Genomic DNA, 15,690 nt, shown 5'->3' with positions numbered 1-15,690 from the left:
GACATTTACAGGAATCAAAATCTTTTTCCCCAAGCACACATTTCACTAAAGTTTAATAATATTTTTGACTATAAATTCCATTGTCATCAATAAGTCACCCCATAATAATACCATTCTGAGGCAATTGGTCAAAAATATCCAACTGCCACCTACAGTCACCTGCTACCTAAAGTCTTTACAAAACAATAGAATATTGTCAAAGTTTTACTAGAATGATAATTTCTTTCTTTTACCAAAATTTCTGGGCGGAATCAGTGTATGGTGAAGAGATTGAAATATATCTGGGAAAATGATGACGATGATGATAATGTACGATGATATTGATGCAGTCTCTGATTTACTTTCGTCTGTGTTTCCTGAATCTGTGTCGCCGGTACAGACTGGTGTGTAAACGAGTCACTGTGTCATGGGGTAGGAGGGCAATGGGGACACACATTTCATTCAAGTCTTCCTCTGATACAGACGCATGGGGCAACCATTGGTCCTCCAATCTGGTCATGAGAAAATAAGGTAATAACATCAGTTGCACAATAATTCAGACTATTTGTGGTGGTAAATGCTAGTTGATTATTTTACTATAACTCTCATCGTTAAATAATCGTGGTTTTAAGAAAAAAAAAGAATAAAGTCATTCTCAAGGCTGAAAAATGAGAAAAATGTCCCTTTAGGAGAGCAATATCAATATCCTTCGTCAACAACAGGTCATAGAAGGATGACCAATTACTTTCCTAATTGTCTTTGCATTTCCTATTCTACAGAGACCTAGCTCCCATTTACTGCCGGGTAAACAGATTTTTGGTGGGGAAAAAGAACAACCCCCCCCCCCTTCAAAATAACAAACAAACAAACCCCCAAAACAAAAAATACAAAACCCAACCAACCCTCCCCCCCCCCCCCCCCCAAAAAAAAACAAAACAAAAAACAAAAAAACAAAAACAAACCAAAAAAAAACACAAAAAAAAACAGAAAACCAAATCTGAAATGAAAAAGGGGATAGAACTCAGATTGATCACATGTAGAAAGCAATTTCCTACCATGGACCCCACACTACCCCTACCTCACCTAAGTCAAAAACCAATATTTTACAATGAAGTGACGTATGAAAGATGGCAAGTTGCGATTGATGAGTGGAATGTGCAGAATATCATGAAAGTATAGTAAATTGGCCTATGGTATTTGGAACCTTGAAAGTGTTCCAGAGTGAAAAACGTCTATTTGGAGAGCATGTTCACCACTCATAAAAATGGGATCCTTTGGTGCCCCCCCCCCCCCAAAGGAAAGAAAAGAAAAATAAAAGACCCTAGAATTAAAAATAAAATAAAAGCAAGGTAAAAAAACCCCAACCCCCTCCACCCCCCTTTCAACCAAACCCCCACCAAAAACCCCGGGATCTTTGTAGTGAAATTCAAAACACATGAAGACATTTGCTTGTTTGAGGAAATTGTGTCCAATTTTGAAAAACACAACATCAGACAAAAAGATTTTACTACCTCAAAAAAGAACCCATAAAATGATTGTGATAACAGTTACATTTTTCGTAAATAAAAAAGCATGCCTAATATCCAACTATCATTGATTTAAAACGCTTATCAGTAAATTATCCACTATAGAGTTTGTCGTTATGTCAATATCACTGTCAGATGTTACATACATATCTGAGCAATTTATCAGCAATGACTACTATTTGTTTAGATGTCACATGATGTACTATTACATTGAACCATAAGCTGAATACTTAGTTTAGAAGATGAATAATAGAATTCGAATGTTATTAAGATGAATTCATTGACGATAATGAATGTGGGATCTTATAATCTTATTTAATTAATAAAACTTAAATTAAGTAAAAACGGACCATTTTGACTTTTTATTCAATTTCAGTATCTAAACTATTAATAATAACGTAAAGTTGAATGTAAGCTTCAATTTAATTACAAAAACAGATCAAATGAACGTTTCGGGTTTCCCCTTTATCAACAAAACAGGATGAATGAAACACCATAGATGATCTCATTCATCTGTGGTGTTTCATTCATCCTGTTTTGTTGATAAAGGGGAAACCCAAAACGTTCATTTGATCTGTTTTTGTAATTAAATTGAAGCTTACATTCAACTTCACGTTATTATTTATTTCTTCGAGCTTGAGCTTCGAGCAGCAACATTTACACTACCCAGTATCTAAACTTAAAACCAGATTGAGGTAGAGGGTCGCCTATTTTTCAAATTTGTTTTTGTTTGTTTTTAGGTAGTTTAAGATGTTTGCGATACTATAAGTATTAGGTCATCTCAACGCCAGTAAAAAAGGAAGATGATAGAGTAAAAGCTGTAGATATGAAGTTAAAAATACCAAAGGGGACTGATGCAAATAGGCAATAGGAGATCTCAGGATCAATCCACAAATGTGCATATTTTGACTTCTTTAAAAGTCCCATCCAGGCAAAAGTAAAGGATCCAGCTATGAAAGATACAATCATTTTTTTACAAACTAATAATTAAACGAGTACACAACAGAGAGATGATTTATACGGAAAAAAATATAATCTCTCAAAAAAATGGTACTTTACATACTGTCTCCCTATCAGAAAACCTCAAATACCGATCGATTAAATGTATCAGATTTGATCGGTTTTGACAAGATTATGGTAATTCTAATCGATCAATAATTAAAGGACAAGTTTTTTGGTCAACATTGTAAAAATGTATTGTTTTGTTTTTTTCAGTTCAGCATATTATATTATCATTATACACAATCTTACACATCTGGAGGATTGAAATCAACTAGGGCTTGCTTGCTTCCTGTTTTAGTGATAGATCTTCTGCCTACGACCTGCAATCAGAATACATTTGAATGGTTCAATTTATTTATTTCTATAATGATAGGGAATAATGTTGGTAATCAGAAATTACAAAGAAACAAAAAAAAAACAAAAAAACAAAACAAAAAAGGAGGTGATAAATGTATGAATGAATAAATGAACGAATGAATGAATGAATATTACCAAGGAAGATAAAAGCAGAGGAAGGAGGAGTAGGAGGAGGGAGAGGAGGAGGAGGGAGAGCGAGACGTGACAGGAGGAATAGAATGGGGAGGATGAAGAAATAAGCAGGAGACGAGGAAGGCGGAAGGGGAGGAGAAATAGGTGTTGGATGGAGATAAATAGGAAGTAAATGTAGTGGTCATGATAATAATGTGGTGTTGATGATGTGAAGTTGATGTATTCGTGACGGTGGTAATGTTGATGATAAAAAAGAATTGGTGTGGAAGTGATGGCGATGGGGTATCTAGTGATCAGCAGTGGATTTCTTGACAGTGGCAGTGAGTGGTGGACTGGTGATGGAAGTGGTGTCGTGTTGCCAACTATCGTTCTGGTTATTGTGGCAGTGGTGATGACGTAGAGCAATACAGATGAGTTACTAAAATTAATGTTGGTTGTATTGATGCAGGTGATAGGCTAGGCATCCATTGTGCTGATGACAATGACGAGATGGGGTTGGTTGATAAGGTATGTTTTCTTTTCTCTATACAAATATGAAATAAGATGATTGATTCCATCTGGTAATAAGTCATAAAATATGCAGCATATCGTCCCAATCTGCTATTATATCTGGACGAACCAGACACAGCATTTCAATCTAATGCATATAGCTTTATGACTAAATGACTCTATTTATATATCATCAAAAAATCTCAAATTTGGGACTTCCTTGAAGATCGACATTTGAAGGAAAAGTTTTCTGGCCAAAATTTACAAAATGTGTAATTGCAGCAGATCGGTCAAAATCTATAAATTATTATTATTATTATAATTATCATCATCATCATTATTATGATTGTTCTTATGCTTATGATTATTAATTATAATTATATTATCATTATCTAGGATAAAGACAAATACCTGACCACAATGGTATATTAAAAAAAAAACAACAAAAAAAAAAAAAAAAAAAACCACCACAAAAGAACAAAAAAACAAAAACAAAAAAAACCCACCAAACCCCCCCCCCCCCCCCGACAATCAAACAAACACAAAACAAACAAACATACCGTTCCGGTGAAAGTGACTGTTAAAGGGTTGTGATCTAACATTCCGATGTGTGTGAGTTGAGTTAGAGTCTGGACTTGTTGCTTGATGACAGTCATCGTGTCCTCATCAAAGAAGTCACTGGTTTTCACTGATGGAAAGAGGAGGGAGTTCAAGATTTTAAAATATGATAAGGCCAATATATCATTGGTGTGAGACAAACATTAATTGATTAGATGGTATTAGTACATAAAAAACGGATAGAGAGAGAGAGAGAGAGAGAGAGAAGAGAGAGAGAGAGAGAGAGAGAGAAGAGAGAGAGAGAGAGAGAAGAGAGATAAGAGAGAGAGAGAGAAGAGAGAGAGGGAGAGAGAGAGAGAGAAGAGAGAGAGAGAGAAGAGAGAGAGAGAGAAGAGAGAGAGAGAGAAGAGAGATAGAGAGAGAGAGAGAGAGGGGGGGGGGGTGGTTATTATCTTTTTAAAATCATTTTCCTTTCTTTACTTTTTTTCTGGTCATTTTAACAGCAATTCTATATTAATTCTAATCGATGACACATTGTACACATAAAATTGTAAACGAACGATCTAACCCTTATACACTCTTATACACTCTACAATATCATTCAACTATCACGATAAATAATTCATTCCCACATACTACCACATTTTACAATACCTCTCTCTCTCTCTCTCTCTCTCTCTCTCTCTCTCTCTCTCTCTCTCTCTCTCTCAAATAGCTTTATAAAGAGAAAACCAGTGGAGATAAACATTCTTTCAATCTGTAAAAAATACTCTTTTAAAGAAATGTCAGTCTTTCTAAGCCCCCGGAAAGCCATTCATTGCGTCCAGACAAGGAAGACTGACAATAATATTACTATTACTATTATTATAGTCTATTGGCCGAGTTCAAATTCAATGCTACTTGTATTAGATATGATTCTTTTTATATTAATTTTCAAACAGATTGGTACAAAGAACATCCTCTCTTTTATGTCACATACTTGTCTCACTCTCACTAATATATAAAAAAAAAACGATGAGTAGAGGATTGGGGGGGGGGTGTCACAGTAAAGATTGTTCACAATTATCTTATTAAATTTTATTTTATTAAGAACTGAATTCATCTCACTCCAGTTATATTTCGGTAGGCCTAGATAAACTTTACCTTCTAATATTAGATCGTCTTTCCTTTTATAGCCTTCCCTCGAATTAATTTCTAATTAGTGAATACTTTTCGTTCTACATTCTGTCACGTAGCCACTTATTATAAAAGCTGATAGGTCTAACATTCGACACTCACTTTCTCTCCACAATCTATGCCGGACGGCCAGTCACTCTATTCCTATATATATATTGTAAGATTTTTATCTTTTGGGACTTTGTAGATATTATATCTACACCATTAAGACGCCGGAGCTTTTAACTTTGATTGTATAATCTTCAAGGATCAAACCCAAGCCCGCTGTACTACATTATAACTCCTTACCAGTTGCCTGGAAGTGGAATTTTACGAGTCCAATCCTGTTATCAGAGGAATAGATCATCCAAGCCCATCAACTGCCTGGAAACGTAAACTTATGAACCTGACATATTATTATAAGTTACGTAAAATATTCATATCTCTATTTGTAACTGCCACGATCACTGTTTATCTCTTTTAATTAAATTTCATCATCATTTTTATTTCATTGTAAACAAATCGTTAATTGTTTTTCATTTATAGTAACTAGTAAATTCTGGGGCCTCATTCTACATATATTTTATGCATAGTCGAGTAGCTCTTTACTCACTTGAGACCATGACATTTTGGAGGGGACACATATAAAGAATTGAATTTATTTAGTTACTTATATCTATTTCATCTAACTTTAAAGTTTAAATTGTAAAACTCTTAATTGCCCCACTTGATCATATTTTAATTGAACTCCCTATTTACAGGATTAATTTTTTTCTTCTTTTTCATTTCTTCATTTAAATGGAATAGCAATTTATCCATTCATTCTTTCATTCAAATTGAATAGCATTTTATTGATTCATTCCTTCATCCATTTATTCATTTATAAATCATTCATCCATTCATTGTTCATTCATTTATTTATTCATTCATTCATTCATTCATTCATCCATTCATTCGTTTATTCACTCATTTATCCAATCATTCATACATTTATTCCTCCCTTCATTCTTTCATTCATACATTATCCATTCATTCATTCATCTATTCACTCAGTTTTTCATTCATTCATTCATTCCTTGTCCACTTTGTTATTATATCACTCATTTCATTTTGTTGTTTGCCTCATTCATGAATTGTTTTCAATATGTTTACATTCCATAACGATTCATTCACCTATCATCCAATCACTCAGTGTTGTGAACACATTTTGTAACTATTGTAAATCTTACGATATTTTATTGTTTTGTATTTCAGACATCACTGTTAAACACTCTTCAATGCCTAATTACAATTGTTGAACAACCATTGAACAAGAGAGAGGTCCCAGCCACGAACTGAGTTGGTAAATATATCCTTCATTATTCTCTTTTACATGAGTTGGGCATCACATAGTAACTATAGACATCGTGATTTGTTTTGCATAGTGATTTGTTTTAAATGCATTTTTGGCATATTACTGTTACCGAAAACCACTTATATATTATGTTCTGAAAAGTGAGTCTTTAAAAACTAAATAATAATAAAAGGAGTCTACTAGCCGTCGTGTTATATTTAGTGATAGATAACTTGGGATTATTTTGGCATCCTATTATTGTTATCATACTCTAGTATATTAGCATCATTGCGAATAATTGTACACAAACTAACGACGAGTCACACACATTGGTGATACCTTTTTCGTAGTAACATAGTTTAGAGTACACGCGACTGACACATTGTTATTGACACAAGTCATAATAACTCCGCATTGTATTGACACATTGCTTTATAAGATATAACAATAAAAGGCATCAAATTCAACATACATAATAAGTTGAAATAAGAGAGAGAGAGATTTCTAAAAATAGAACAGTTCATTCCAGTAAGTGTAAATAAATAAAACAGTCAGTAACAGTATCCTGTCAATATAATATATATAAAACATCGTAACTAATTTATTGCAAAAATGGAAGCATATAAAAGATACTTAAGTCTCGCAAAGGACTTAGAAATACCCCAGGAAAGGATATTTTCATGGTGCGAAGAGAAAATAAAAGAAGAAAAAGAAGAAAGAATTCGTAGAGAAGAAAATGAAGAAAGAATTCGTAGAGAAGAAAACGAAGAAAGAATTCGTAGAGAAGAAAAAGAGCACGAAGAAAGAATACGTAGAGAAGAACGAGAAGAAAGAGTCCAAGAAAGGGAACTAAAAAGACAAATAGCTTTAGCAGAAGAAGAAACTAAAAGGACCCAAATGATGCTGGAAATTGAAAAAACAAAAACCGGTCATGAAAGAAAACATAATAATAGTGATGAATTTTTCGTGAAACTTCCACGCATGCCAACATACGATGAACGCTCAGACTGTCTAGAATCCTTCTTACACCGATTCGAAGTTCAGGCTAAAGGTTATCGTTGGCCAGAAAGCAAATGGGCCACAGCCTTGATTAACTGCTTATCTGGAGAACCGCTAAAAGTTTTCTATACCTTAACAACTGAAGATGCAGATGATTATGGTAAAATTAAAGACGCTCTACTAAAAAGATTTAGATTAACGGAAGATGGTTACCAGGAAAGGTTTCACACTGCAAAACCGGAAAGTGGAGAAGACTTTAATACATTCGTGAACCGAATTACTCAATTTCTAAATCGGTGGCTTGAGTTGGCAAACGTAAAACAAGACGACTTTGCAGGCCTTTACTATCTCACGCTGAAGAATCGAATCTATCAAGCTTGCAACCCAGATTTAGTCGCATTCTTTAAAGAAAGAAAGCCAGAAAACTTGGACAAATTAAAAATCTACGCAGAAAACTTTAACAGCGCACATCCATTGACACCCCTTAGCAGAACATTGAAGGAACCATACTACGCTGCTGCTGCTCAGAGTCCAGGTACACCTAAAGTTCAGTACTCAAATAGGACGAGCCGATCAATCACTCGGAACACGCAAGTGAAACAGGATGACCATAGTAACAAACCATGGAACAAACAGTTCAATAGAGACCATAGCCGACCCTATCAAAACAAAACAAGAAATAGCACTGACAATAATACTGAGTATAAGAAAACCAACAAACCTATAATTAAATGTCAATATTGTGGAATGAAAGGCCACACAGCAGACAAATGTTACAAAATCGTGGGATATCCAAAAGAAACTGCAAATGCATCACTCCAAACAGGTGTAAACAATCAGACACGAGTAATGTCAGGAGAAAATATAAATGTGTATTGCGTGAAAGGTATGTCACTTTTAACACAAACTCACAAATCAGGATCGCTATTTTTTTGTGAAGGCAAAGCTAATGGAACTGATTGCAAAATATTGAGAGACACAGGATGCAGTACAGTAGGAATAAAAGCATCTTTGATCAATGACGAAGACAAAACTGGAAAAACGGTACAATGCATCACATTCAGTGGCACAGTCGAAACCTTTGAAACAGCTAACGTGTACATAGAAACCCCATACTATACAGGAATAGTGGAATGCTGTATACTTCCCAACCCCGTCGCTGATGTTATTGTTGGCAATATAAAAGGTCTTAAAGACAACCCAACAGATGTAAAAGAATGGTCATTAACCCAAGAAACAGCTTGTCTAGCAGAAACAAGAAATATGACTAAGACAACAGAGAAGCCAATGACTATTTCTCTTGAACCACAACAATTCGACAGGAACACGTTCATTGAAGAACAGAAAAAGGACCCGACTTTAACTTCATATTTCAATATCGCAAACAAAGGGACGAAATCAAAAGTTGAATACATCATTGAAAAAGATATTCTGTTCAGGTTACATAGGAAAAGAAACAAAATAGCTAAACAACTGGTCACGCCGAGTATTTACAGAAACAAAATCCTTGGAATAGCGCACGATTCAATAACCTCTGGACATCTTGGGAGCTCTTCCACATTGAAGAGAATATCCGAGAATTTCACATGGCCTGGAATTACTAAAGACGTCCGAGAATATGTGAAATCTTGTGACACATGTCAAAGAAGAGTCGCAAAAGGCAGAATACCGAGATTGCCATTAGAGACAACCCCAGTTATTGAAAAAGTTTTTCAAAAAGTTGCAATTGACATTATAGGCCCTTTAACAAAATCAGATAGAAACCATACACACATACTAACACTAGTCGATTACGCAACCAGGTGGCCAGAAGCGATAGCATTGAAATCAACTACATCGGATCACATAGCTGAAGCATTGATGACAATTTTTACTAGAATAGGCATACCAAATGAGATACTGTCGGACAATGGACCCCAATTTACATCACATATGATGCATGAAACCATGAAACTCATGGGAATACAACACTCATTCACAACTCCCTACCACCCCCAAGCAAATGGTCTTTGTGAAAGATTTAATGGCACTCTAAAGAATATGTTAAGAAAAGTGTCAGCAGAAAAACCAGATGATTGGGACAGATACTTACCAGCAATCCTATTTGCATATAGAGAAATACCCCAAGAATCTACAGGCTACTCCCCATTTGAGTTGATGTATGGACGATCACCTCGCGGCCCGATCAATATAGTAGCCGACATTTGTAAAGGGAATGAGGAGGACAATAACGAAATTATGTTTGCTTACGAATATGTAAGAAACCTGAAAGACAGAATAGAGGATACATGTAAGCTAGCACAGGAATCCGTCACTAAAAAAAGCAGAGAAATACAAGGAATACTCCGATAGAAAAAGCAAGTCAAGAAAATTTGAGATTGGTGACAAAGTACTAATACTCTTACCCGATGACTCGAGTAAACTTTTAGCTACATGGAAAGGACCATTCAATGTATTAGCAGTACGATCTGGTGTTAATTACGAGATTCAAATTAACAACACAACAAAGACATTCCATGCAAACATGCTAAAAAAATATTTCGATAGAGACAGATTATCACAACCAATATTTAACCATGTTGAAGCTGCAAATGTAGGATTAATCATCGAAACTCACAGCGATGATGTCGAACTACAACACACCCCACAACACGGTAACTCTAAAAATAGTACAATTAATGACGTCACAATCAATCCTCAACTAAACGAATGTCAGAAACGAGAAATCAGGTCATTATTAGAAAAGTACCAGTCAGTCTTTACAGACGCACCCGGACATACAACATTAGTGGAACACGACATAAAGTTAACCACATCCACCCCTATCAACGTGAAAAACTATCCTATTCCATTTCACGCACGAGAACAAGTTGAAAAGGAAGTTAAGGATATGCTAGATACAGGAATAGTTAGATATTCTTCAAGCCCATACTCATCACCAATAGTAGTAGTGAAAAAGAAAGACGGATCGATAAGGCTATGTATCGACTTTCGCAAATTAAATGAAGCAACAGTATTTGATGCAGAACCAATACCAAATCAAGAGAATTTATTTGCTGCCTTATCTCAAGCAAAATACATGACAAAATGTGATCTTTCTAGAGGTTACTGGCAGATTCCACTGAAAGAATCATGTAAGAAATACACAGCATTTCAATCACCATTAGGATTGTTAGAATTTAACTATATGCCATTTGGATTATCGACAGCCGCATCGACATTCCAAAGAATGATGCGTATGTTATTAAAAGACATCCCGTCTACACTCTCATACTTCGACGACGCATGTATTTTCTCAAACTCATGGACTGATCACATGACAACCTTAGAATTAGTGCTTGAAGCATTAAAACGTAATTCTTTAACAACAAAACCGTCAAAAACAAGCGTTGCATTTTACGAAATTGATTTTCTCGGTCATACCGTTGGTCATGGGACACAGACACCCGAGACAGAAAAACAAACAAAAATCGCAAAATTGCAACCACCTAAGACAAAAAAAGAAGTACGCAAAGTACTTGGGCTCCTAAATTTTTACAGGAAATACATTTACAACTTCGCACACATCGCGACACCGCTAACAAATCTGACAAAGAATGGGTCACCGAACAAAATTGTTTGGACAGAAGCGTGTCAGAATAGCTTTAACCAATTAAAGGCATTACTCTGTTCAGAACCAATTCTTAAATTACCCGACATGTCAAAAGAATTTGTTGTAAGAACTGACGCGTCTGATAAGGGCATCGCAGGTGTACTATTACAGGAGCATGAGGGAACTCTAATGCCTTGCTTATATGCAAGCAGAAAATTATTGGACAGAGAATCACGATACTCTGTAATAGAGCGTGAAGGACTGGCCATCGTCTTTGCTTTAAAGACATTCAGCAGATATCTACTGCTAAAAGAGTTTGTGGTCGAAACGGACCATAAACCACTCACGTACATAAGAAATAACAAAATGAATAACAGTAGAGTACTAAGGTGGAGTCTATTTTTGCAAAATTACACTTTCAGTATCTCTCACATACCAGGTTGTGAAAATATTCACGCCGACCTACTTTCTCGATTAGTGTAATGACGTGAGAAGGGTATAACTTAACCTCCCATGCATACTGTTAGTTACCTCGCAAATTATGCCAAATCAGAACGCACAAATTCGATAATTTTATTTGTAAACATGATGACCCAACTTAATGTAACATTGAGTATTGTTTGGATATATATACCATACCCATTCATGATTTGGGAAATCTTCTCTTTACTATTATTGTTATGAATTTTCACTCATTTATGATTAATAATTGAAATGTCAATATTCCATTTACATTTTCATTCATTTCATTCAGTAAATTACCTTCATATCATCGACTTAAATCATGCTTCATTGCCATCACTATTGTTTATCACAATGATTTGTAATCACATTGCCATCATGTTGTTCATCATAATGATTTGTAATCACAATCTTTTCATTGTTATTGTCACCCATTCATATACCTACGTTAATATAAACATTTCCATGTCTAGTTAATAAATAATTTAATTGTAGCACAAATCATAACAATGGATTAATGCTAGAGTATCATGATAGTAAATTTACTTCCGTTTGTAAAATCTATCTTTCCCATAATGGTTAAAGAGTATATTTTAAACGTGGGTGGGGGGTGTCACAGTAAAGATTGTTCACAATTATCTTATTAAATTTTATTTTATTAAGAACTGAATTCATCTCACTCCAGTTATATTTCGGTAGGCCTAGATAAACTTTACCTTCTAATATTAGATCGTCTTTCCTTTTATAGCCTTCCCTCGAATTAATTTCTAATTAGTGAATACTTTTCGTTCTACATTCTGTCACGTAGCCACTTATTATAAAAGCTGATAGGTCTAACATTCGACACTCACTTTCTCTCCACAATCTATGCCGGACGGCCAGTCACTCTATTCCTATATATATATTGTAAGATTTTTATCTTTTGGGACTTTGTAGATATTATATCTACACCATTAAGACGCCGGAGCTTTTAACTTTGATTGTATAATCTTCAAGGATCAAACCCAAGCCCGCTGTACTACATTATAACTCCTTACCAGTTGCCTGGAAGTGGAATTTTACGAGTCCAATCCTGTTATCAGAGGAATAGATCATCCAAGCCCATCAACTGCCTGGAAACGTAAACTTATGAACCTGACATATTATTATAAGTTACGTAAAATATTCATATCTCTATTTGTAACTGCCACGATCACTGTTTATCTCTTTTAATTAAATTTCATCATCATTTTTATTTCATTGTAAACAAATCGTTAATTGTTTTTCATTTATAGTAACTAGTAAATTCTGGGGCCTCATTCTACATATATTTTATGCATAGTCGAGTAGCTCTTTACTCACTTGAGACCATGACAGGGGGGGGGGGGGGATGTAGACAAGCAATCACTTACTCTAGTATTATCGAGGTAAAGGACAAAACAAAGAGTAGGAGAAGAAGAGAAGACGGGAGAAGTGGGGGCGGGAGAGAAGGAAAAGAGTTAAGGGGTGGTTTGGGTCTTATAAGGAAAATCATTCAAAAAAATCAATTTTGAGATTTTGGTGGAAAACGATATTTTATTACTTAGAAATAATGTTGTTGAAATCCAACTTCTCAAAATAGACTGTAAAGGCATGAAAAACACAATTGAAAAGGGTACAGGTGGTAAGAAAAGTCTGAAAAAAAAAAAAACGGAAACTATTTTGCTATTTTCTAAATGTGTCATTTATATGGGATACTGAGTCAAACATTTCTCATAATATATTCAATGAAATTAATTGTCTGAAAATTTCCAGTTATCACAGAGATAATGTATTATGTCACCATAGAGAGATTTTTTGATAAGGTATGTGTATTTTGAATTATAAACCAAATTATAAATTTTTAACATCAATTTTGTCATAACATTTTGATTCGCAACTGTGTAATGTTCTAATAAAAATTCCATAAGCAAAAGCTGTAAAACCTGTCTACGGTGACACAAAATGCTACAATGTTGATACGAGGGAAGAATATGTGCGGCTGTGTGGTCTTGAGGTATGACACTCGCTTTCGGATCGGAAGGTCCTAGGTTCAAGCATCGCTCGGCGCATAGCTGAGTCCTTGGAAAAGGATCTTTACTTACATTCTCTCACCGTCCTCAGGTGTAAAATGAGTACCTAGTTGTTAATATGCCTGTCGAAAAAATGTAATATCGCCTAACAGGCGTCATGTCTCGGTCTTCACGTTACCTGTTGCTGTTGGTCAGGGACCCCTTGTAAAGCGCTTTGAGCACGTTTAGTGGATATTGCTCTATATAAAAGCTCAATTTTTTTCAAGAGGGAAGAATATGGAGGTTATTCCTTCATTAGTTTTTGTGGAAAGTTTGCCACAAGATTGTTATATTTTTTATACCAGACCCCCAAAATCAAGTCGTGAAACAGTTATCAACACAGTTAAAATGTGGTGTTTAAACCTATAATGACATTAGGAGGAAATGGGTGTCAGGAGGAGGAAGGAGTACGAGAAGGGGAAGGGGGGGGGGGGGGAGGAGTGCGAGGAGGGGAAAGAGGAGAGGAAAGAGGAGGAGGGTGGAGGATGTGGTGTGGCTGAGGATGAGGACTCGTAGAGGGAAAAGAGAGAAGGAAGGGGAAAGGAGCATAAAAGTAACAGAAAAAAATAAATGTTTGCATTGATATTCCAGTAAATAGCGTGGAACGGAATCAAATATTTGGAATAAATAAAGAAAAACATAGAAAAAGATTTTAGATGAAAATATTCCAAATTTGACATTAATTTGTTTTGATTAAATCAATACAACAAAGCAAAATCTCGTCTCGTTCCGTATTCATGAGCGAGATGAGGCTTGAGAAGGAGATAGGGGGATGCTAGATTATCGTATTGACGACGCGTACGTGCGTGCTTTTGTATGCGTGCATCGGTGACACGGCTTGAACCCTGGCAATAATGAATGGGAAACATGACAAGGGAGAAGAATGTCTGGAGAGTGTGTGCTTTTGAGTGTATGTGCGTGTGTGTGTGTGTGTGTGTGTGAGAGAGAGAGAGAGAGGGGGAGAGGGAGAGAGAGAGAGAGAGAGAGAGAGAGAGAGAGAGAGAGAGAGAGAGAGAGAGAGAGAGAGAATTGTTTCATATAGGGAACACATGTAGTTTCCCTCTCAGCCAGGGTATCCGGCCAGGGCCGGGACAAAACTAAGTAATCTCATTCCAGGACAAAGACAGAAAGCAAGTTGGAACCCCACCCAGTGAGAGAGAGAGAGAGAGAGAGAGAGAGAGAGAGAGAGAGAGAGAGAGAGAGAGAGAGAGAGAGGGGGGGGGGAGGGTTGCCCCTTATTTCATTTAGTCTCCCCCCCCCCCACCCTTTTAACATTTTCTGCTTTTTTATGAATGTTGTCGTATTAAAAAAAAAAAGCCAGAAAAAATCGCGTTGAAGTCCCTGGTTTGATAGTTTTTGACTAGATGAGGGTCATATTAATTGATTGATATTATAATTTAAAGGATGGGTTTTCTGGCCAAAATGTTATAAATGTGTTGTTTCCCCCAAATGAGTACGACAAAATGGAAAGCAAAGTCGTCAATTACTGACACCCCCCCCCCCCTTCCCCCTCAAAATAAAATAAAATATAATACAAATAAAACCAACTCCCCATCCTCTTATATATATTTTTTTTTTAAAATGCCAATAAACCCTTTATAGTTCCAATATCGATTGGAAAAGATGATCCCCAACTTTTCAAAAATTTCTAAACATTGAAACTCTCAAGTCTCAGGTTAGAGGTTTGTTGACAAGTTTGGGGTGAGTGAGTTGGAGTAGGGGAGAGAGAGAGAGAGAGAGAGAGAGAGAGAGAGAGAGAGAGAGAGAGAGAGAGAGAGAGAGAGAGAGAGAGAGAGAGAGAGAGAGAGAGAGCATCACACCTTGAATGAGGCTATTGATACGCCCCCCCCCCCCTCTCTCTCTCTCTCTCTCTCTCTCTCTCTCTCTCTCTCTCTCTCGATTCCTTTCTTCTTTTTTTTTAAAAGGAAAAACAAACAAACAACGAAAAATGTCTTTTCATTCGTTTTTCTTTTTCACAATTTGTGTTCATATGAACGGTAAATGGTCGTCGTTAAACTAACTGTGGCATGCCTTGAC

The 15,690-nt window shown here is 35.8% G+C and overlaps 1 protein-coding gene across 2 annotated transcripts in view; it reads right to left on the bottom strand.

The window, feature by feature from the left end:
• Positions 1-204: 204 nt before the first annotated feature.
• Positions 205-15,690, bottom strand: part of LOC144967702 (uncharacterized) — a 62,674-nt gene continuing 47,188 nt past the window's right edge. For both annotated transcript variants that reach the window (XM_078905243.1, XM_078905244.1), the window contains exons 3-5: positions 4,046-4,173; positions 2,757-2,827; positions 205-491 (exon numbers count right to left, since the gene is read on the bottom strand). In XM_078905243.1, coding sequence (XP_078761369.1) covers positions 338-491; positions 2,757-2,827; positions 4,046-4,173 — 353 coding nt within the window. In that variant the 3' untranslated portion in view covers positions 205-337. The remainder of the gene's footprint in view (positions 492-2,756; positions 2,828-4,045; positions 4,174-15,690) is intronic.

This window comes from Berghia stephanieae, chromosome 3, assembly GCF_034508935.2.
Source record: "Berghia stephanieae isolate SIO BIC M18660-M18661 chromosome 3, UCSD_Bste_1.3, whole genome shotgun sequence".
NCBI lineage: Eukaryota > Metazoa > Mollusca > Gastropoda > Nudibranchia > Aeolidiidae > Berghia > Berghia stephanieae.
Note: the sequence above shows the minus strand (reverse complement) of the source record. Positions and strands in the feature narration are given on the sequence as shown.